At 47.8% G+C, this 23,426-nt stretch overlaps 1 protein-coding gene across 1 annotated transcript in view; it reads right to left on the bottom strand.

Annotated features, from left to right (window-relative positions):
- The window catches only part of LOC119449468 (hemicentin-2-like), a 549,353-nt gene that overhangs the window by 296,643 nt on the left and 229,284 nt on the right, over positions 1–23,426 (bottom strand). The window contains exons 8-9 of the mRNA XM_037712679.2: positions 21,883–22,160; positions 21,278–21,446 (exon numbers count right to left, since the gene is read on the bottom strand). Of these exons, the coding sequence (XP_037568607.2) occupies positions 21,278–21,446; positions 21,883–22,160 (447 nt within the window). The remainder of the gene's footprint in view (positions 1–21,277; positions 21,447–21,882; positions 22,161–23,426) is intronic.

Below are 23,426 nucleotides of genomic sequence, written 5' to 3'. Positions count from 1 at the left end.
ACCAAACTATTTTATTTGTGGGCGGAAACCTTGCCCAGCAAACAAGGAAGTCGCCGAATGCATCTTCAGATAACAACTTGAACGCTTGTCAAAGTAAACAGCACAACTTATTCTCCAGCAGAACGGTACCCTTGCTGTTAGGATCGTCAAATGTTTCGTAACTACTCATTGCAGCTAAACCAGAGCTCAGAATTACAGTGCTGAGAATGTTGCAGTATGGTAACATTCGTGAAACGAATTTTACGAAATACCTAACAGATATTCGAGGCTGATTGTAAGCTCAAACAAACGCGCACACCTCGCGCTGGGTGCTCCATCCGCCCCAACGCCAGCAGAAACTCGAGCCACTTAATTACTTCAGACTTAATTAAATTCCTGCACTGCGCCTCACAAGACCATACCTCACGTATAAGACGCCATTTCATGCTAAATAGACCGCGCGAGTGCGACAAAAGTCCACCAGAAACTGCCGCCGAGCGTGTAGCATAGCATACAACACGGGCGTTCGCCCAAGCCAGCATGCCAACTACCCATAGATGGCGCCACTGCCTACGCAATGGCGGCGCCCATGAAAAAACGGTCTATACGGAATACCACTTTCTTCGATTAAAGCGGACACGTACGAGGCACTTGGGTATTGAGGCGTGGTCTAAAGCCTCGCAACTTATCAATATCTGAATCACAAGCAATTGGCTTGTATGAAACTTTCAGTCCTGCCGGTAGTCCAAGTGAGCCGATGCGCGCGACCTTAATGACTTAGGTTACGCGTCGCTGCGTGAGCGCTGAACGGAAGGCACGTATACGCAGGCACACAGGAGCGCATGCACGCGCTTACACCTGGCCGGTGTCACAACCTCACAAGAATGCGCTTCGCGAATGCTCAGGCATACGACAAAACCGGCAGGTAATGAAGCAAGAATATACTTAGGGCAAGTGAAGGACGTAAAGTAATGCCAGTTTAATGTTTTCAGAAGCAGCAAACCACCAGTGATCGCGCGGAACACTGCGTTTCTATTTCTCGAAGCTGGAGAAACAAACTAAATTAAACGTGATCATTGATTTGATAGTAATATTTTTCTTCCAGAAAGACACCTTTTCGCAGGCGTGCCATATCTTTCAAGTCGCTGAGTGCTATATATATAAAATCTGTGGTAGCATTTTAGAAGGCGGCACTCTTATTTGTCGCGCAATGTTCTTGCACTTCTACATTGTAACTGCGGTTGCCAGCTATTGTAGGCCGCAGGCAAACATGTTGAGTTCTGCTGCGGTAGCGTATAGTGGCTAAGGCATTGCGCTGCTGAGCTAGAGGTAGTGGGCTAAATTTCGGCCATGGCGGCCGCATTTCGATGGGCACGAAATGCAAAAAGGGTCGTATACTTTGGTTTAGATGACGGTGAGGAATCCCAAATGGTCAAAATTAAACCGGAGAGGCCAATTACGGCTGGCCTCATAATCTGAGGCCAGATTCACGAAGCTTTTCTTCCGTAAGTTCGCTTTGCCATTGGCTGACCGACTTCGCTAATGATATGTCTGGCATCCGGATTGGCTAAAATTCTTTCTTACGAAACATTCTAGCGTAAGAAGTTTTTGTGAACTCGGGTCCTTATCCTGGTTTTCGCACGTAAAGCCGCAGGCTTTTTAAAGCACCTTGAGCGCGTTTCAGCGTATTTTCGGTGTGGTTGGGCGTGGTCCGGGGTTAGCGAGCCTCTTTCAAAGCGTGCAGTCACAACGTTCTTCCCACGGCCGAAATGAACACTGTACGTGGGACATCAGCTTTTTACCGGTAACCACGTGGACCATATTCGACCGCGGTCATTGCTTGGTCGTCGTGCCGCTTAAAATGGAAGCCCCAATGCCACGCTTGAAATGCATCGGAAATCCTCACGGGGGCGAAATCCAAAACTCTCGTGTGCTTAATGCTATTTAGGGGCACGTTATACAACACCAGGCGATCAAAATTAATAGTCCCTCATTGATGAAGTTACTACCCTGTGTACAGCTAAAAGCACTGTTCTCGCATTCTCGCTATTCTGTTTCTGAAGAACAGCACGCAGGACATGCTCTTAAAGGCACGATATCAAGAGGAAGCGCTCCACACTATGTTACAATGCCCTACCGTTCTGTCGCTGCGCCCAAGCACAGATTTTGCGATTCCTGTCTAAGAACACGCTGAATGTTTTCACCCCAAAATGTTATGTTTTGTAAATGCTCACTTTCCAAACCATCCTGGAGCATTTTCGTGTCGAGCACGCGTGGACCTCATATGTCGCAGCGGTGGTAGCGTTTATAGGGTCACATTTGTCGCTTGCTATTAAAAAAAAAAACGATGCAACATGTTTTTTTCCAGTTTACATTACTTCAAGTCAATAGACTTAATTTGGAAAATTTGAAAGAAAATCGAGGATGACCATTTTTTAAAAATATTTTTAAAGTACCACTAATTTAACATTAGGCCTAAACTTGTGTTTCTCGTGAATCTTTAGTGTCACCTAGGGCAAAGATATTTGCCTCAAATTTCAGCAACTTTCATGGCAACAGGCTGACAAAATTTGAAAAACCGTGCTCTTTACAGATACGGATGAAAAAAAATCATGACTGACTAATATTGTGCAATTTCTCGTTTTCGTGATTTTCTTTCGCCTCATCATAACGGTCATACTCTGTACATTAACATAGAATCAATGCTAGTGACTCGTACTCTATAACTAAATATGGTTACGGGCCGTAGCCACAAGTTTGTCTTTGGGAGCTAACCAAAACACCGATTTGGCAAAATTCGCTAAACGTGCTTCTGACTGACCGGATGCTGCCAAATCTTTTTCCTGAAGACAGATTTTTTCCCTCGGTAGACAAAGATTGATTTGGTCTTTCTTGGCACTCAGGCAGGAAAATATTTTTTTGATTAAAATTAAAAATGGTCACCGATCATGCCCGGCCGATCTTATCTGAACAAATATTTTAAGCTAATAAAAATTGTACTTCAACCACGCTACGTGCGTGGGAATGGAGTTCCAGACGGATCCCTCCCTGGACACCAGCCTGATACGTGTTTCCAATTTTAGCTCTGAAATAAATGTCTTCCTCCTTAGATTAAGGAAACTTATTTGTTCGAGCGAAAATTTGTGTCTTCTTATAGAGTTGCATTGCAGCGAAACCTAGTGCACTGCGGCAAGAATTTACAGGGTATTTTGTTAGCAAATACTACACCGTTTCTTTTAAAGAGTGCAAGCGCAATGAATTGTACAAAGCGTTCCACAGTAAGTCTTTAATTTGCACAACACCTCACAAAACACTGCCCTTCACTGTCTATCTGGTCTACGACAGTGTTCCACGCTAAATAAATTTTCAGGGCGACCGGTCTATAAGCCACTTTTTTGCACACTTATAGGGCAGTATGCTTACGATTTATCTCCCTTTGTGCCTTAAAAGCACATTGTATTATCACCTCTGGAATTGGCAATATAACACCTGCTCCGAACATTCGTCCTATATACATATAGTAGCGTTGCGTAATCGAGAATTTCTCATAAGCGCGTGCCGTCTCGACGAGGCTGCCTAGTGCGGTTGGCGTTATGTGAAACGAAACAACATAACGAAAAGATGAGGACTGAGTGTGACTTACCCCGTATTCAGAAATGCTTCTTAACGTGAAACTCATGCTTGACTTGATCTAAATGACGCCTGGCGTGAACGTGCCCAAGACGCTCATTGCGTTTCTTTCGGCTCGTTCACGATATGCGTCAAGTTAAGATGCATTTCTGAATACGGGGGTTAGGTGCGACATCACTCGCTTTCACTCAGCAAGGACTGTGCGTTGTATGACCAACCACTAGCCGCGCGTTCCGCAGCCGGTACTGCAGAGGTCCTAAGTGGACGCGGTGCTAAGAAAGCATGACGAAACAGCACTCGGTATATTTGCCTGCAACTCGTACACGTCTGCATCGGCGGTATTCTTGGCGCACTTGAAGGCCGCGCGCGTCTAGAGCAGCGTTGGGAGGAAGTGGGGGGAAGGAGAAGGCAGGGGCGCCAGTCGGCTGACGCCTTAATCAGAGGAAACTTTGTTAACCGCATTAGCGTCGCTCGCGCACTTGGTGATAAACGTTGAGGCCGCAAGTCTGGAACGTCAGATCATTACGTTCAATATATTTCGTGCCCCGTGTTTTTTTTTTTTTTTGGTAGGCATGTGGTTTCTGGAATCGTAGCTTACGCGCAATATGACAAGGATAGCTGTTATTGCTTTCCAGACTCGCTGTGCATAGATAGCGGCATTCGAGTTAATGATGACAAGTTAGTTCCTCACTTCATAGCAGAATAATGCCTTGAAATCGCCTGCCTTGGCATTTTCCTTTTTGCTTTTTTCTCTCTTTTTTTTTCTGCCGCGCATTTTCTTCGATGTGGCGGACAGTCGGCAAGAAACACCGCCTTCATGACGAAGTGCTAAAAATTAAATTAATGCATGCCGTAGTGGGGGTCTCCGGATCAATTTTGACCACCTGGCGTTCTTACATTTTGCTCCCATCGAAATGCGGCCGCCGCGGCCGGTCTCAAACCCGCGACCTCAAGTTCAGCAGCGCTAGGCCATAGCCACTGGGCTAGCGCGGCGGGTCATGGCGAAGTGTTAAATTTGGGCCCAGTACAATTGCGATTCGTCTACTTTTCGAGCGGAGCTCAAAATAGCGAACAAGACATTCCGGTTTTAAAGCAGCGGCGCTTCGCTGCTACTGGCTATATCTCGCAACACCCCCGTCAAACAACTGCAACGTAATTGACGTCATCAAGACTGAAAGGCATTTAAGGCAGTGAAGAGTCTGCCGAAGAAGTGGGTTTGAGTAGAGTGCCGTTTGCTCTGCCGTTGCCTCGATGAGTGCAGCTAATTGAAATTGGGCAAGCCGTTCATTCGTTGTTTTGCCTAATTTTATATGTGTTCACATCGGCCTTTTATACCACTTTGTATTCTTTGTATTCACTCTTTCTTCGCTTCCGTTCTCTTGCAGAACGATTTCTTTTAACGCGAGAGTGTTTTGAGGCTAGGCCTCCCAGCGGCTTCACGTCACACGACAATAACGAAAGACGTGCTACTGCCGGTACATAGCGTCAGCATGCTTCAAATTAAGCTTGGCGCAGCTGAACTGGCTCACTGTGTCATGTTTAATAATACAGTAGCCATAAATTATGTTGTTTTATTATTCACTTGATTTTCTAGCTTTCTAGTCAATGCAAGGTTCAAAATTAATGAGATCACTCTAATGGAACCCGGCCAAAAGAACCCGGCCCGTTTTGTTTGTGTACCTCAGATAATACTGCCTGCGCAGTGATATTTTTTGGTCTAATGATTGGCACTGGCTATTTTCGGACAAAGGCCAGTTACACCGAAATATTTCTGAAAGAAGTAAAATCAAGGCAAATTCTTAAGGAAATAAAGTGCCACTCGCGAACTACGCATTTCTGACTTCATTTAGGGTAAAGAAACTGAAAATCATCGGAAAACTAAAGCCGCGAAATTGCATTTCCCTAGAGTATATAAATATTTTCATTGTTGATTTTTATCATACCTGCGCCTCAAATTTTACGCTGAAATGCTATCCGACCATGAGTTACTACGTAACCTATCTCAACTCTTTTTTTTTAGCTAATATCGTCGTGGTTCATGAACTTGACGTGAACGCGTCATGGCACAAAGTTAATTTCATAGCGCTGAAGCTTTAAAGCGCGGATTCCGTTTCATTTGCGCATGCGCGCTCTATGAAAGCGACCCCGACTTAAAACAAGAGAGGGACGGCGAATAAGGCCTGTGCTATTCGAGCGTGCACTCGGGGTGAACGATACGCGAAACGGTCGAAATTTCGTACGATCGAATACATTCGCGGTGAGCGCATGGATGTCAAGGCATCAGGCACACGGTGCGCTGATATGATGCGTTTCGTTACAACACTTGGAAACGAAAAGCCTCGATTTAGATCCCAAGAGGCAGGAGCACAATTACAGAACACGAAAAACAAGAGAAGCACTATCCTTCGAGGCGCAGAAAACGGCGTCGTCTCTAGCTCCGTCACCGGTTCGTTCACCCGAGCCTCCTCCGGACCAGAGAGTACGAGTGCAAATGTCGGAAGGGGGAAGGCTGGAGGCGAGCTGGCAGCGAATGTGAAAGCGTCGCGACTGCTGCGTAATGTCACCCTCAGACCTGACCTTACACTATACGCCTCCGATGCAGACGCAGAGAATGCGCCGCGCCGCCTTTCCTCGTCTCGCGGCCATTTTCGTCTCCGCCACAGACATTTCGGCGATCGCTGCTTATCAAGGGAGAAGAAAGTTCTCGAGCGGTGATCGTTTCGGAGATTTACTGTCACTTTAAATGTTGCAGAAATAGAATTCTCCGGGATATACTTAGAGGGTGCAACGAAAGAAAGAAATAAAACAGAGACAGAGAGACAGAGAGAGAAGACCATTTAAGTGCGCGATGGTGACTTGTGCTTGTTCGCCGACATGGGAGCGAGCCTATTACTCTCCACACTCCTGAACCCTAAAAATGGACCGGTAATAAATTGCAGATTTCGCGGGAAAGTGCGCGGACAGAACTGCGGCTCTGCGACGAGCGGCTCGCGGGCGCACCAAGCAGGAGTTCCCATGAGTTTTCGGATCACGCTGAGCGGAAACAGCGTTTTAGAACACTGCCTTCTCACCCCCTCCCTCCCCTCATACTTCTTTCTTTCTCCCTTTTTCCCTCTGTCATCTCAGAAAGAAAGCACACTTTTACTAGACTCTGAATATTCCTGTAACGAACACAGACACCAAAGTGCGCCACCAACCGCGGTGTTGCACTGCTAAGCACGATGTCGCGGGATCCAATCCCGGCCACGGCGGCCACATTTTGATGGGGGCGAAATGCAAAAACGCCCGTGTCCCTTGCATTGGGGGCACGTTAAAAATCCCCTGGTGGTAAAATTAATCCGGAGTCCCCCACTACGGCGTGCCTCGTAACCAAATCGCGGTTTTGGCACGTTAAACCCCAGAATTCAATTCAAATTGCGCCTACCGATCATCGTATGCAGGACAAGATCAATCTATATTGGAAAAAAAAGGGGGAGGAGGTGAAGGGTGGAGAGGGCTGCAGCACTAAACTAAGTTTAAATCACTTACAGGTCGCTGTAGCGGAGAGCGACCAGGGCACTCGGAGAGAATTTTCAATCCGAGGAAAGAAATATGAGACGCGTATTTGCGCTTCAAACTCCTGTATGAATTCTCTTCCGAAAGACCCAAATTTCCTCCGCAGGCACTGCTTTTTTCATACGAACCTATACCTGCTACGCATATTGCAAGTGCCTCTGGTTTCTCTTTTTTCTTATTTATCATCTGTCTCGTGCCGCGAATGCAGTAATTAAGACGCACCTGCAAGCGACTTGTCTGCCGCGCGAGTGCCTGTTGGATTAGAGGTCTCCGACTCTTTTGCTTGTTCTGTTTTTCCCTGGTGTACAATTTCTGTCACAACAGAACGGTTTTTAGTTCCAGAAAGTTAATTAAATTGGAACGGCTACGTTCAGGTCTTCGTAATTTCATGCTCAAAAATCAAAACCCAAGCCACTGAAATGCCTAAAAAAATGTCTGACAGCAAGCGTTCTGAAAACAACTGAACTTTTTTTGTGCGGTTGGTTTTTTTAACGCACTAATACTAATGCGCACTAATACTAATAATAGAAGTACACTTTCTGCCTATGTAGAGCAGCCATAAAACACCTTGACGATATCAGTTGCCGCGCGATGATGAACTCTTACAGCGGCTGCTCCATCCTCCGACAAGCGTCACTCAAGTGTTATTGCCAGTCATCGATCTCGCAGTTACTGTATCCCATGCTACAACGTGCTTCAGGTGCCATCGCAAACAGCGCGCCTTTCCTGCGTCGCACGCATCAGACGAGCAGCTATGCATGCAGCGCTTCCGAGGCACAGCGTTTTTCATTTGTAGCAGCACCCTCTCTTTCTTGGCGAGTAGCCCTGCGACTTGAGCGCAGATTTCAGTTCCACGCATCACATGAATGGGCGTAACATCTTAAGTACGGAGGTTGGGATGACTTGAATACTGTACGTAGTATTGTTGTTCTTCGGGTAACCCACCGCAGTGGCTCAGTGGCTACTACGTCGTGCTGCTGAGAACGAGGCAGCGGGTCCGATTCCCATCCCGGCGGCCGCGCTTCGTTTCGATTAGGGCGGTATGCAAAACCGCTTGTGTACGATGCTTAGTGTGCCATTAAAAAACTCCAGGAGGTCTTACAGCTTCGCGCGTTAAACCTATTCTCCGATTACGAGCAGCAATGTGTCATGTTAGAGCGCCTATAAATTGCTCAACTTACCATTTCATTTTTCTTCCTCCATCTTTTTCACGCGTACGCATGCACCCAAGTACAGGCAAGCTTCGCTATTCAGAACTGACGTCAAGAAAGAAATTGGTCCCTTAACAATTTCCGGCAATCAGCAGGCCCTACACGCCTACGCCCGAGCGCATGCACATTTGCGCGGGAGCCGCGAGAGGGCCGCGCCGTGCACTTCCACCCCGAGCCCATACCATTAACCTACAAGCACATCCTACAACACCATCGCCTTTCACGAAGAACGCTACCACCGCCTCATAATGCTCTGACGCGATAGGATGCCGCACTATGGCAAAAAAGTCGCATTTTCGCCTGAAAGGCGAGTCCTCAATTGCGACAGCAAATTTACTAGTAGAGAGCTATACGGAGTAAGGATAGTAGTTTTATCGGCTGCATAAACTTGGGCACATTCGCTTACTAACTGAATTAACAAGCACGGTGTCAGCGCGAACAAGAAAACATGAATAGATCCCACTCGATGACCGCAGACAACCACTGTCAAAACGCTGGCGTGAGCAAGCGCAGTTGCAGCAGCGAGCGAAAGTTCGTGCGGTCTATCGCTTCAACAGAAACTGAGCGGCGAAAGCACAGCGGTAAGAGGTAAGAGCCCTGTGGAGTTCGCTTTCAAGATACGGTGCGCGCGACAGCCCACAGCCGCGCAAAGTACAAGTACGCAGAGTAGAAGCCACACTCCCTCTCTCCCGCGCTGCCTTCCTCGTTTCGCGTGGGAGATTGAGTCGCCAGTTCCCCTTGCGCCCGGTCGCGAGCTACCCATTTGGTTCCGCAGCTAAACGTTGCCGCCCCTCCCTCCCTCCCATTCCCCCACGGCCTTTCGCGCGATGGAGGCGTCGCGTTTGCTCTCCGCTATGCGTTCGCTCTCCGTGAAAGCACGCGTCCCTCGCGCGCTTTCACTACAGCATACGGCGCGCGGCGACGATTTTATCGCCCTTGGACTTTATACGGAACCTGACGGCGACTGCAGAAATAAAACTCCAAACAAACACATATCCACATTTGAATATCTACCACGTTATACACCCTGCGCTGTATTCCTATAAACGCCCACACTGCGATCAATGCGCAACGCTTTATCACATGCTATGGGCTTGCGCAAGCACACCAGAGCTCACACTGATAAGTTATAACACACCCAACCACACGGCAACGGGAGGCAGCGCTGTTCAGCTCCGACTCGATGGACCAGCCGAGCGAGAAGGACATGCAGCTAAGGCTGCTGAACTCCTGGACTGAGGGGACCACCCACTGCACAGCGGAAGAGCTACCTACGCTTATGTGCTTTCTCGTATAAAGTGTACTCTCTCTATCACCGGTACAGTGGAGCAACATACCTGTCTATTGTTCACTTCTACCACCATCTTCCGTCTCGGTTCGTTCCCCACAAGCGCGCAACTCACGCAGCGCAACAAGCTGGCTGTGATTACACTGCATTTTCCTTTTTCACCAATGCCTTCGCGTTCTTCGCGGCGCATATTTGCAACTTTTGATTATTTAATACGGTGGCATATGATGACGTCGTAGTTATTCTAGTTTAATTAGAGGCACTTGCCATAATTCCCAGCGATGGAGATTGTTATATATCATTGTGGTGTTTATTTGTTACAGTGCTCGTTCTGCTAAACATTTACTGCTAGCATTTAAATCTTCATTACCAGCACTATGAGGTTACAAGTAGCTAGTTCCAGCTCTATGGGGCGCCAGAGTATGCTTTAACGAGATGTAATAAGAAGAGATCTGGCGGTGGTGAAAGTTTTGTTTATTCATGTGACTTGGGTGAATGCCCAGCCGGTAAAAGCACCTATAGTGTTAACTCCATGGCCACCACCACCACATGAATAAATCATAATAAAATTGAATGTGATATTGAACCACAGTCTTTAATTTCCACGTCCACAACCTCAACCTGTAAAAATATGGCTGCCCGGGTCACAGTGTTTACGAAGATCAAAAGTTTCTTTCGCCACACTCTTGTTCTGTAAAAAGCAACACAGCAAACACCAGCGTCAATCTGCGCTTTCATCAAATAGCATAAACAGCAAAGCTTTGCGCATGCGTACACGAGCTTGTTAATAAGGTGGACAATGAGCGCGGAACCCGTGTTAGATTTCCAAATGATAAAACGAATAAAAATAATGTCTTAACGTTCGAAACATCCGAAAGCAGGCGTTACGCATTCCCGACACTTGGCCTTCAGAATCCATCCGTCCACTTAATGGCTTCGTCAAAGCCCATGCGTTCTTTCGAGGCTCAGAACAGACGTGTTAATCAATATCGCAGCCACTTAGCAGACCAGCTGCTTCCATCATCATCTGACACAAGCGCTATCTACCCTCCGAGGCACCGTCGGGATGTGCCGGCTCCAGTTAAGCTGCCCAAAGTGTTAATTCGAGTTACACTCGTTTTTATTAACTGGTTCAATACGAATTAATTGATTGATTGAGTTCCTCCTTGTCACAAGCCACTCGTGCATTTACACGCGTCGATAAAGACACCCTTTAAAAAGCGTAAACGAGTGAAAGCGCGAGAGGCGCTCCTGGGGAAAATTCGCTTCAACTCATTCGACCCGGTAAATTACTGGACCGCTTAGAAGCATCTTGAACACCGCCGCCGGCGCGCAAGTTTTCCGTCCAACGCGTCCCCCCCCCCCCCCCCCCCCTAAAGCTTCCAACATCGCTTTCCGCCCCCCTTCGCTCTTGCTCCGTGAAACTGAAGCAGCAGCGAAGGCAGGGAACACGATAAGCCCTGGGCCGGTGCGCGCCCGTGTTCCGGATGATGAAACACCGCCGGCGCGCCGGCCGCGACCCGTGCGCGTCGTTTCCACGGCTGAGCGCGAGCCGCGCGACTGGGCCCACGTGCTCCGGAGCCCTCACACTCGGCGTAGGCGCGCGCCGCATCGGGAACACGTCTGTTCGCTTTTTAGCGCCGCAGCCGACTACGTGTCTCCGGACGCTTATGCGATCGTACTGCGGTCACGTCGGTGGAAGTCCGATCGTTTGCGCCGCTCAGTCGGCCGCGCCGCTACGCCGCCGCGACCTCGTGGAGGGGACGTTGGCATCGGACCAAACTAGGCAACCCTCTCTCACACCCGCGTATATGGACTATGCACCAGATCGGAGCCAGTAACTGAAACTCAAGCGCCGAACCCCATCGTGAGCGGCGGCTGGCGGCGGCGCAGTCTGACGTTTGACGACGGCGGCGGCGAAAGCGAGACCACCTCGACCTTCGCAATGCACGAAACGGGGAACGCAAAACAAAGAAGAAACGAGTCTTTTTTTTTTTTTTTTGCTTTCTGTCTTCTCATTGTTCTAAGTTTCTTTTCCTGCTTTATTCCACTTCTTTTTCTGTAAGGCATACCTCTTCGTTTCCCACTCACCACATTTGGAGCTCGTACTGCTCTTTTTTAGGGTTTTACCGACGAGAGAAACAGACGGGATTCTTCAACGCCTCGACAAAAATTTAATGCGCAGGAAAGAGAAAGAAGGGTCATTTAATTTAACGATCGTTTTCGAAACAGGCGAAGCGAGAGCAGAATTCCTCACTTTCCGACGCGCTGCGGTAATTGTGGCGCCGCGAGCGCAGCTCGTAAGTGCCCCTGCACTCATTATTTCAGAGAAAAGGATATGAAATCATCTCAACGCAGAGCATAATGTTCCCACAAAAGAATGGGAGAAACAAAGGTACAAGTAATTGCTCCAGAGTTTAGCGCGCTGCCTGTCCGCATATACTATTTTACCCATGCACTTGAACGGCCGACACTGCGAGGCTAAGCCATTGCAAACCTCGAGAAGCGGCAACTTTGGTATGTTTCGTTGGTATGCAGAAAAAAAAAAGAAGCTACGAACAATTATCAAAACTGCGACGCTAGCGCAACGCCAGAAATTATTTGGGAACATTCTCAATGCAATTTGGCGGGTATACTTATTTACCGTTCACACGAAGCCTTATGAAATAGGCGCAAGATATACCACGATAAAGATTCCCGCCAATTACATCACAGCGCAGCGAGATCTTGAGAGTTCTCCGTTTTCGCTGCAGCTTTCGTGCTCTCTTCACGAAAACAAATGTGGAAAAGTAGAGTGGTAGTGAAAAGCAGTCGGCGTCCTTCTGAACGCTTTAAAATCTTTTTACACAACCACAACAACAAACAAGAACGCATGCACTCATGGGGGCCATGAAGATGCGCGTCCGTGCGAGCTGTGTCTATGCGTGCGTGCGTGTGTACCATGAATCAGCATAAATTGAAATGCGAACAGGAAACAAAACTAATAAGCTTAAAGGTGGATTCACACGACCGGACGGAGGAGGAATTTTCGCAGCGGATGGCGTATCACGTGACGCGCGCGTCATGAAAACGTGCCGCCCTTGCCTAGTCCGGGCTCCTCCGCTCGCTGTCCGGATTGAAAATGCTCGCCGGTATTGCTCAGAAAATGCTCAGACCGCGCAGCCTGCGTGACCTCAATATGAGCGAGGTGCACAAGAAAACGCTAAGTGACGAGGCAATCGTCATTTTTTTGGCTCTTGTTGAGGGATTCACAGCGTTATGGAATATAGAGCACGCCGCGCATGCAAACGCGCAGCTGCTAATAAGCGTTGGAGTCGAGAGTAAGCACACGGATTCCGCAAACGGTGCTCCGGCTGTGGGAATGCCACATAACTCGGCTGCGCCGGATTCAAGTGATCACGTGACTGTTTGGCCCACGGAGCATGCGGGATTTTGCCCTTGCGTGTGTATCCACCTTAAGCGATCATCGGGTGACTGGCGTCCTTGCGGGGACTATCCAGCGCTGAACAGTGTCACAACGCCCGACAGGTACCCTGTGCCACATATTCACGACATACTGGCAGGTCTGCATGGGGCCAAAATTTTTTCAAAAATTTATCTCGTGCGCGCATACCACCAGATACCTGTGTCACCGGAACACGTCCCTAAGACTGCTATCACTACACCCTTTGGTCTATTCGAATCCCTGCGCATGCCATTCGGCCTTCGCAACGCGGGTCAAACATTTCAAAGGTTTATTGACGGTGTTCTACGGGGCCTCAATTTTTTTTCACACCTACCTGGACGACTTGCTTATCGCGAGCACCACCCCAGAAGAACATGAAGCGCACCTGCGGATTGTTTTTCGGCGCCTATCTAAACACGGCGTTATCATCAACGCGGCCAATAGTGAACTCTTCGTGCCTGAGTTATCATTTCTGGGCCACATCCTTTCGAACTCCGGAGTACGGCCACACCCATCTAAAGTGCAGGCCATACAAGATTTTCCACTGCCAACCACGAAGCGCCAACTACGTGAATTTCTCGGATTGCTAAACTTCTACCGCCGTTTCGTGTCTAAATGCGCACATATCATACAACCACTTGCCGGACTGCTGAAGGCAACGCAAGGATCTTCGAATGACCTGCCTTGGTGCGAAGAAGCGAAAAGGGCTTTCAACTAAAGCAAGCAGGCCTTGGCAAACGCGGCTCTCCCGGCATACCCACGGCCAGGAATTCCCCAGTGTTCAATGGTCGATGCCTCAGACATAGCTATCGGTGCCGTGTTGCAACAGCTGAGCGACGGCACATGGCACCCAACTCAATTCTTCTCGAAGAAGCTGACGCCTACTGAGCGCCGCTACAGCACCTTCGGGCGCGAACTGCTAGCTGTCTACTTAAGTATACGTAACTTCCGGCATTTCTTGGAAGGCGTCTAGTTCTTCACTTTAACCGACCATAAGCCGCTGACCTATGCTCTCCGCTCTATGCGTTCGGACGGTGGCACGCACACGGCCCGTGAACTTCGGCAACTGGCATACATCTCCGAGTTCATGACAGACATCCACCACGTAAAAGGGAGCGACAACGTCGTTGCCGACGCCCTGTCACGGAGCGCTATAAACGTCGTCAACGATCCAGAAGGAGTTAACTTCGACGTGCTGGCGGCAGCCCAAAGAGAAGACGAAGAGCTAAAAATCTTCCTAACAAAAAACGGCCCTCAAGCTACAGTGGATGCAGATTCCGGGATCAGGCGACCAAATTTGCTGTAACACCTACGCGGACAACCCACGCCCCTTCGTGCCCGCCAATGTACGTCGCCACATTTTTCTTTCTGTTCACAAGCTATCACACCCTGGAATCAAAGCTACGCAAAAGTTGCTCACAGCAAGGTTCATCTGGCCAGGTATCAACCGAGACCTGCGTTGCTGGGCAAGAGGCTGCGTACCATGTCAGCGTTCCAAAATTGATCGACGTACTGTGACCCCGTTGGCAAAGTTCGCGCCTCCGGACGCGCGTTTCGAGATCTACATGTCGGACCTCTGCCGCCTTGCCAAGAGCATGCCTATTTACTGACGTGCATTGACAGATTCACGCGCTGGGCGGAGGCCATACCTATAGCGGATATCACTGCTGACACGGTTGCCCGCGCCTTCTTGCACGACTGGGTTGCTCGTTTGGGTGCACCATCCATAATCACAACGGATCGTGGAAGGCAGTTCGAATCATCACTTTTCGCCAGCATTACACGTTTCATTGGTGCTTCTCGCATCAGAACCGCCTACCACCCGATTAGCAACGGCATGGTGGAGCGTTTCCACCGCCAGCTCGAGTCTGCGCTCGCCGCAACAGAAGAGCGCAACTGCATGGAGGCACTGCCACTCATTCTCTTGGGAATTCGGACAGCTGTCAAGACCGACATTGGCTGCAGCGCGGCCGAACTGGTCTACGGAACGACACTACGCCTTCCAGGAGAATTCTTCACGGGCAGTCCGCAAGACGGTTGTACAGCTACCGCAGCCTACGCACTTAGGCTACGAGACATAATGGAAAACCTTCTCACTACGCCACCGCGACCGGCAGCGCCACGCGCGGTGTACGTACCATCAGAACTCGCTTCGTGCATACACGTGTTTGTGCGCCATCACGCAGTTCATCGGCCACTCCGACCACCGTATAACGGACCATTCCGAGTGCTGCGTCGAGGCAACAAGCAGTTCACTATCGACGTGCACGGTCGTCACGGAGTGGTATCACTCGATCGGCTGAAGCCAGCGCACATTGAAGATGCAGACACCGTTTCACATGCAACGTCATCTGTAAAACCACCCTCCAAAGCTCTACTCGTTCAAACACGTCAAGTCACAAGGACACGCAGTGGACGAGTCTCCAGGGCGCCCCATCGTATGGACTTGTGAGCCATTTAAATCGTCCTATATGAACGTTCGCTAACTCACTAGGAGGGGAAGTGATGTGGCGGCCTCATGGTCGCACAGCAGCAGCCAGACACCCTTTCCCATTTTTGACTCGGTGAAATCTTATCGCGTTGTGTGCGGGAAAGGGAAGTGGTGCTGAGGGTGTGCAACCGAGCCGTTGAGGCTGTACTATTACAAAATAAAGTTAGTTGTTGCTTGTTCTTCAGGGACGCACTACTTAAAGTCCCTATATAGTAAAAGTACCGCCATCCACCACAGTTCCTCCACCGTCTCCTCTCCTAAAGTGCTTGTTTTTTTCTTTACTTTTTGCTTGCGCAAGCAAGTCGACGGTGGTGCTCCTGGAAAGTTCACGCTGAAGCTTTCAGGCCGGGCGAGCGCCGTCACCGCCGCCGGCGACTTCGGCTGCGCAGTGTAACTTTCAACATGGTTCTGAGGCGGAAAAAAACAATATAAAAAGTGAAAGCGCACGCTATCATCGTCCAATCGGAGATACAGGAGAGAGAGAAGCGGCGTTGATCAAAGGATGGCGGTACTTTTCTTATATGTATATATATAAGGGACTTTAGCACTACTCGCTTCTATCTGTTCATTTCCAGCCACGCTCGCGTCCCACACAACATACATTTTGTAGCCTGAATTAGGTCACTGTTACAAGTGAAGGCGAACCTGGAAAGGCGAGTTAGCACTGTAGTAGTTTTCGACTTGTTCGCGTTTGAATTTACGCTGAGAGTACAGTCGGTGCCAAAAGTTTACCTACCGCTTGACCTGAGAAAAAGCTGAATATTTCAGCAGCCTGGGAACAGGAACACAGCCTGGTATTCGCGTGTCCAGCCTGTCTGCACTAAGGAGCAACACAGTTTTTTTTACTGATTTACTGCATGGCTATGGTCACAAACTTCTCGGGAATTAAAGGTTTTCGCAAATTCCCCGTTTCATACGCTGTTGACGCCGACTGTACGCTCACGCACGCGGGTGTGTGTACAAGTGCGCACGTGTGTGCGTCTGTGTAGGTGAGCAGTCTGTGTTCGCGAGCATGCGCACGTGAGCGTGGTTGTACAAGGAGGTTTCAGTACGCTAGATGTCTCAGGTATTCGGCACACCAGCCGTGCCTTGTCTGCCGCATACGTACAGACCTAATCCCGCACGAACTTTCGGATTGGCTACTTGGGTCAGGTGAAGCATACTCGTCGTCATCATCAAGAAGAGGCTACTCGATGTCGTGACTGATAGAAACTTGGCCACCACGTTTCCGATGCATCATGAAATATACGAAGGCCACGCATAACAAAGTCAACCTGCGCAACAGCAACTGTCACGCCGAAACTGATATAGATGGGCATTCACCAATAAATTTATCGGATGACCTCACTGTAGCTCAGTTTCTGAGGTACATTCGATCCTTAAAATGTGGCTTAATTAATAATCAAATTTGAGGCAAGGCACAAATTGTTCAGATATTATCAGGCCTACGTGCACGTAGAGAAAAGTTTTTAAAATGAGAAAAATGAAATGATATCTAAAGGACATTGTAGCTCGTAAGAGTTTCTCGACTAATTGGAAAGTCAGATAATGCGAATACATATTTTTTATTCTTTTGTTGTTAAATTTTTTTACCAGCCGTAAATCTGGTTACATGGGAGATAAAAGGAATATAATTCTGATGAACTTCTAATGGCCGCTGCTGGATTCGCAATTTTAAATGGAGAGCATACTGTGAGGCACTTGATTTACTCAGTTCTAAAGATCCCTAATTTCAACGCCGAACTGCAGAGGGTTTAGGTTTCAAGTTTCTCTGGTTTAGATTTCAAGCATACTAAGCAACCATAGAGTGATTGAATAAAAATACTAGTCAGATTTACGGCGTTTAACATTACAGACAGAGGAGATATGCTGTAGCGGGGGGGCACAAGATTAATTTAGCCCACCTGGAGTTCTTTAACGTGCACCCAAAGTATGATGCACGAGCTTATTTGCCTTTTGCCATCATCGAAATGCGGCCAGAGCAGCTGGGAATCGAAATTGTCACCTCGTTCTGCGCAGCACAACGCTATCGCGTTATAGCCATCACGAAAGTTAATAAACACATATTTTACAGACGTCCCTTTAGATCCCCGTAATTAGAAAGCGAGACTAAACGTCACGTCATGAAATTATGTGTTTGCGGTAAGCAAAACACGGTAACCATGCTTCAACTGTCACGACTGACACGCTATCAGCAGTTCGCAATATGCATTGAGTGACTCCTGAAACAAATCTGCACACGATCGACTGAATGCTGCAAGTTGAGAGCGAAACGCCATTTGCCTCAGTGCACACGTGGTGCCTTAAACGCAATCCAATTACAGCGCTGCTGAACTTTGGAAGAAATGTAATAAGAGAGAACGTTTTTTTTTTTTTTTTTTTTTTGTATGTGCAGGCTTTGTATTCCATGCCGGCGACTTATACCATACGTGTGTCCAGGCGGAACGTTTTGCGCGAGATAGTGGTCCAGATATCCTTGTTGCGGTAATTCCTCACAAGACGAATGTGCTCCGAGTTTCCCAACACGCAGATAAATCCCTTTGGCCGCGCTATTTTGCGAGTGCTTTGCCAGCAATGCAAGTTTAAATACACAACTAGGCGAAAGCCCGCAAGTTTGGCGCTGGACCGAAAACTTACGAATTCAAGAGGGCACGTGAACGCCCGTTGTAGGGATAAATGCTGGAATTAAGCAAAAGCCCCGTTTCCTTCGCCGCGGAGCAATTGCGTATCTTATTTTTGTTTTGGCGGGCACAGATTCGTCGGTACGAGAAACTGCCAGGACGGGCTACGAACTCGTTAGTCCCTATCAAGAGCATAGGCGGAGCCCATGTATAATAGACGGGTCTTCTACAACCTGTTCTCCGGCTCTCAGTGCTTGACAAACACCCACGCACTGATGGCCTGCACGTATGGCGCTGACTTATTCAGGTGAAAGCATCTGAACAGTGAGCAAAGCTTTTACGGAGCGTCAGTAAGCTGCACCCGCAAAGCAGGCCTATATAAAGTGCAGAATAGAAGCCAGAAGCTTGGGTAGACAACTGAATAGCGTCCAGGTAAAGCTGGTACTTGCTTAAGTGACTGGTCGTGGAAACATTCGTCAATAACTTAAAGCAGCGACCTATTGGCCTCAGTCCGAGAGGAATGGCTGTATCTGCACCGCTACCTAATAAAAAATAAACAAAGCGAAAAGTGGTATGGCCTGCCGTATGCGTTGAAAGCAGTGGTACTTCAATGTGCAGTCACGGTGCCACTAGCAAGGTTAGAGCTGATAAGGGAAGTGCAGGAATGTTTCACGGACCTGATAAGGCGTATAGGCACCGTACATTGAAGTTTTCGCGCGATCTATGCGCCACTACAAGTGAAGCTTTGGGACGGCCAGTGTCAAAACCAGCAAAACTGAAGAGACGCTCTATACATTCGCCGTGATCGATCGCTTATCCCGAAAGAAGACTGTCCGAGTTGTGAAAATATCAAAGTGCGCATGCTCTGCATATGATAGCACACGTTCGCAATCGATATGAGCAGCGGGAACAATTGTGAGCTTGATATCGTCAAAGCGCAGGGCATACCTCTCAAGCGAGCGACGATAAGGAAGGAAGCCGTTGTCGTTCGGAATGGCGTACATTTTCATCGCCTCTCTAGCGGCCGGCGTCGGCAATACTGGGGCGAAACATGAAATGTCGTAGCGCCATCTGAACAGTGAACGGTGCCCATAGCATTTTTTTTAATGCAGCTGCGGCAGTATAACAGGCACGAAATGTTCTAACAGTTATTTTCAGCGTGGGGGCGTGACTTGATGTTCGGGCTAGATGTCACTGTTTTGAATGATTACGTTGGTATCACGGGTGAAATGCCTAACGTAGGCTATGACGTAGGTTTCACTATATGGCCACATACAGCCCCTTTCGGCCAGGTGACAGCGTGGTGGCGTGGCCATCACATGTACAAGCATATACCATAAACATGCGCTGGTGACGACTGGTGATAACCCGTTTTTTTTAGCTATCTACCATACTGAAATAAAAACGCGATACTTAACGGCATCACGCCCCAAAAATTACGGATAGAATGCCATTCATGCAGCTGGCCGGAGCTGTGTAATTACCTGACGTCGCTTTACCGAAGACGCCAATCTTGGCCCTGCTTTCAGCGTATACGGCAGGCCGAACAACTTTTCACTGTAAGTTCTTCAGTTTTCACCGGTCGCACAACTAAAGATTCGACATTTTGCAAGAAGAGCTGTACAAGAAGAGCCACATAAGTAGGCTGACGGGAAAGCGCGGCCTTCGTCTAACACTCCGCGCGAACAAAAATGTTGAATATTCTATCTATCTATCTATCTATCTATCTATCTATCTATCTATCTATCTATCTATCTATCTATCTATCTATCTATCTATCTATCTATCTATCTATCTATCTATCTATCTATCTATCTATCTATCTATCTATCTATCTATCTATCTATCTATCTATCTATCTATCTATCTATCTATCTATCTATCTATCTATCTATCTATCTATCTATCGTTAACATTCGCAAAATAGCGAATGAAATACGGGCCTTAAGATTGTGTCAGCAGGTTTATTTAAGATGTAACAAGATAACTACAATGCTGAAATGCAGAGAGAAACATTTTACGCGCCGTGGTTGCTTAATGGCTATGGTGTACTAAACACGCAGTGTTATATTTAGTACACCTTCTAGTATACGAACGGCAAATGATTTAGCATCTCATCACCCGCCGTAGTTCCTTAGTGGCTATGGTGTTGCGCTGCTAAGCACGAGGTCGTGGGGTCAAATCTGCTGCCACGGCGACTGCATTATGTTGGGGGCGAAATGCAAAAACACCAGTGTACTTAGGCTTAGGTGCACGCTAAAGAAGCCCAGGTGGTCAAAATTAATCCGGAATCCCCCACTACGGCGTGCCTCATAATCAGATCGGCGTGCCTCATAATCAGTCGTTGCGCTGCTGAGCCCGAGGGCGCGCGATCAAATGCCGGCCGCGGCGGCCGCTTTTCGATGCGGGTTATGCTACAATGCCCGTGTACTGTGCATTGGGTAGACGTTAAAAAACTCCTGTTGGTTAAAGTTAATCCGGAGTACCCCGATACAGCACGCCCCGTAATCGTGGTTTGGCGCGTAAATCACCAGAATTAAAAAAAAAGAAAAAGAACTCGTTTTTTGCAACCTTACAAAATATTAATTGATAAGTACTGCATGCCAGACATTGAAAGGACTTCTGGAATCGCATGATTACGTAAATCAGGGCCGGTATAAGGTAAAAATTTTGTTCCAATGCTATTTCTCTTCGTTATTCATCAGGGATTTGCCCATATGTTATCAACGGGATCAGTCAGCCGGGAACGGTGGATGATAAGAAAGCAATACAATCGAGCAAAAGGAATCCTTATGTAATATCAGCCCATTCAGCAACTTACAGGGAAACTTGAGTTGGTCCTAAATAAATGTTTAACCATAAACAGGATACGTCTACATCAAGCACGGATCAGATGAAACGAATCAATGCATCCTTAATGTTTGCCAGGCACAAGCCGCTACAGGTAGCTCCAATTGCAACTCAGACAGTTGAAGCGTGACTGCTAATCGGGAAAACACCTGATGGGGGTACAAACATGCACGCCTCGGAGCAAACAGACTTTCGCCGAATACGTGCCTTTGTCGAGCAGAGCTTCAGCCGGGGGCAGAGTGCAAGCGTTCAGACGGAAGGGCCTACTGCGTCCCTTGGAGTTGGCCGCGAACACGCGAGCCTCGAACTCAGTGCCCGGCCACAGCTGGCCGACTCGAAAGCGTGGTTCTGGACCGCTCACGTTCCGCACCAGTACCTGCAGGCACAGCAGCGCGGACCGCGTTTGAACACACCCAAATGACACTTATGCAAATAGTTTAATTTTTAAATATATTTTACTCTAAATATTTCGAATAACAGCTTATTCATTGATGTAACTAATTAATTTATTTAATAAAGTTACGGTAATTCAAGTAAATCTATCGTTATTGATGTCTATTGCCGTGAATAGTGTGCTGCCAAATGAACTCTGTATCTTTGCTGCGGTATATTAAAGAATTACTCCCACGAAACATCTAGTACATATCCTATAGTTTTTCGGAACGATGTATGTGCACCGTACAAAGCGCAGCCTTGCATGGTTTCCTCTAGGTGTGTAGTGTCGTGCTTCCTACTTTGTCCGCGATAAACGATGCCCAACAACCTAACCACAACGATTGTTGTTTGTGGCAACAAGACTGAGCGGATGGTACCTGGTGCTGCGACGCGGAAACGCCTCTCTGCATCGACGAGCCTTCGGGCGGCCCGTAGACTTCAAGCACGTAGACGAGGTTCTCGGGGGGACGCGCCAGCAGCGAGGGTCTCTGTGCGGCGGCCACCAGCGAGGCGCCGCCGCTGCCTCCCGTGCCAGGCACTGGCGACTGGCCGCCGGCCGCCGGAGCCGACGGCGAGCGCACTTCGCGGCACTCCACGGAAAAGCTGCGCTCAGTCAGGTTGGTGACGCTGCAGTTCTCCAAGGGTTCGGGAGGACCTGCGCAGTGTCGAAGCACCAGGGACGCCACCTCAGTGTTCCGCTAGAGCACTTTTGTGTATCCCTTTGCGACCCCGTAAGTATACAAAAGCCCAGGCGGACTCCGGGTGCGACTTATGCGAACAGTACAACAAACGATTATATGCCACGCATGAATCAAGGTGTTGAAAACATCCGATAAACATCAAATAATTGTGTGCATATAACGTGCAATGTGGCCGACGTGCGGGTGTGACACAATGACGTTCGTGCCAGTGATATATAGCAATTTCTTGAACTAACCTGAGGAATAATAATAATAATAATAATAATAATAATAATAATAATAATAATAATAATAATAATAATAATAATAATAATAATAATAATAATAACAATAATAATAATAATAATAATAATAATAATAATAATACAGATGCCACTATCCCTAATGCAAGTGCACCTAACATGGTCAAGGCTTTTATGCGTTCTAGACCCCTGACCATACCTCTGCAGTGTTGCTTAGCCAGCACCATTGTGACAAGTTCACAATCACATTATTAAACAAGAACCACGGACTGTGTGGCTTTTAAGCTTATTCGCCATTTCTATGATCTGATCCCTTTTATGCGCCATCGATCTTCTAGAGCTTTGCGGACCATATGTCGTCAGAGTGACTCCCAGTCTATGGAGCAATATTTGCTGCAGTACTCTGTCCAGCTCAAGAAGCCACAGCCGTGTGTAGAGAGCTCATAATCTTCGGCAGAGTAATGCCAGAAGTGAGCCATTAAAAGAAATCGTGAGCACTGTGGATACACGAATAAACCAGGTTACAACTGAAGACTCTCAACTGCTTTATCCAGTAACTATTCTGGAACTATAGACAAAGAATCATCACTATTATGCTTCGTGCTCAAGTGTAAAGAATTTGCATCATGTAGCAACACGCAGTACTCATTGTTACTAAAAAGCATAGGAGAAAAAATAGACAGAAGCGACGAGTAACTTCCCCTCAGTGTACGTTGGGTAAGAGGAATAACCCCCTAAACTTGTAGCTAGGGGACCATACAATCCAAGTCAGGCATCTGGTTGGAAATGAATGCGAAGCCTTTTTTTTACTTATCTAGTTAATTTTATATTTAAGGACTCAGTTACCAGTCATTTGGCCGAAATTTAAAAAAAAATGTGGTTGTAAATTAATTCTTGAGAAGTGCACGTTTTTAGGACGCTACAGAGAGCAACATTCCCGAGAGATAAGCGAAACATTTCAGATATGCCAACACGGTG

This window comes from Dermacentor silvarum, chromosome 1 (assembly GCF_013339745.2).
Source record: "Dermacentor silvarum isolate Dsil-2018 chromosome 1, BIME_Dsil_1.4, whole genome shotgun sequence".
Taxonomy (NCBI): Eukaryota; Metazoa; Arthropoda; class Arachnida; order Ixodida; family Ixodidae; genus Dermacentor; species Dermacentor silvarum.
Note: the sequence above shows the minus strand (reverse complement) of the source record. Positions and strands in the feature narration are given on the sequence as shown.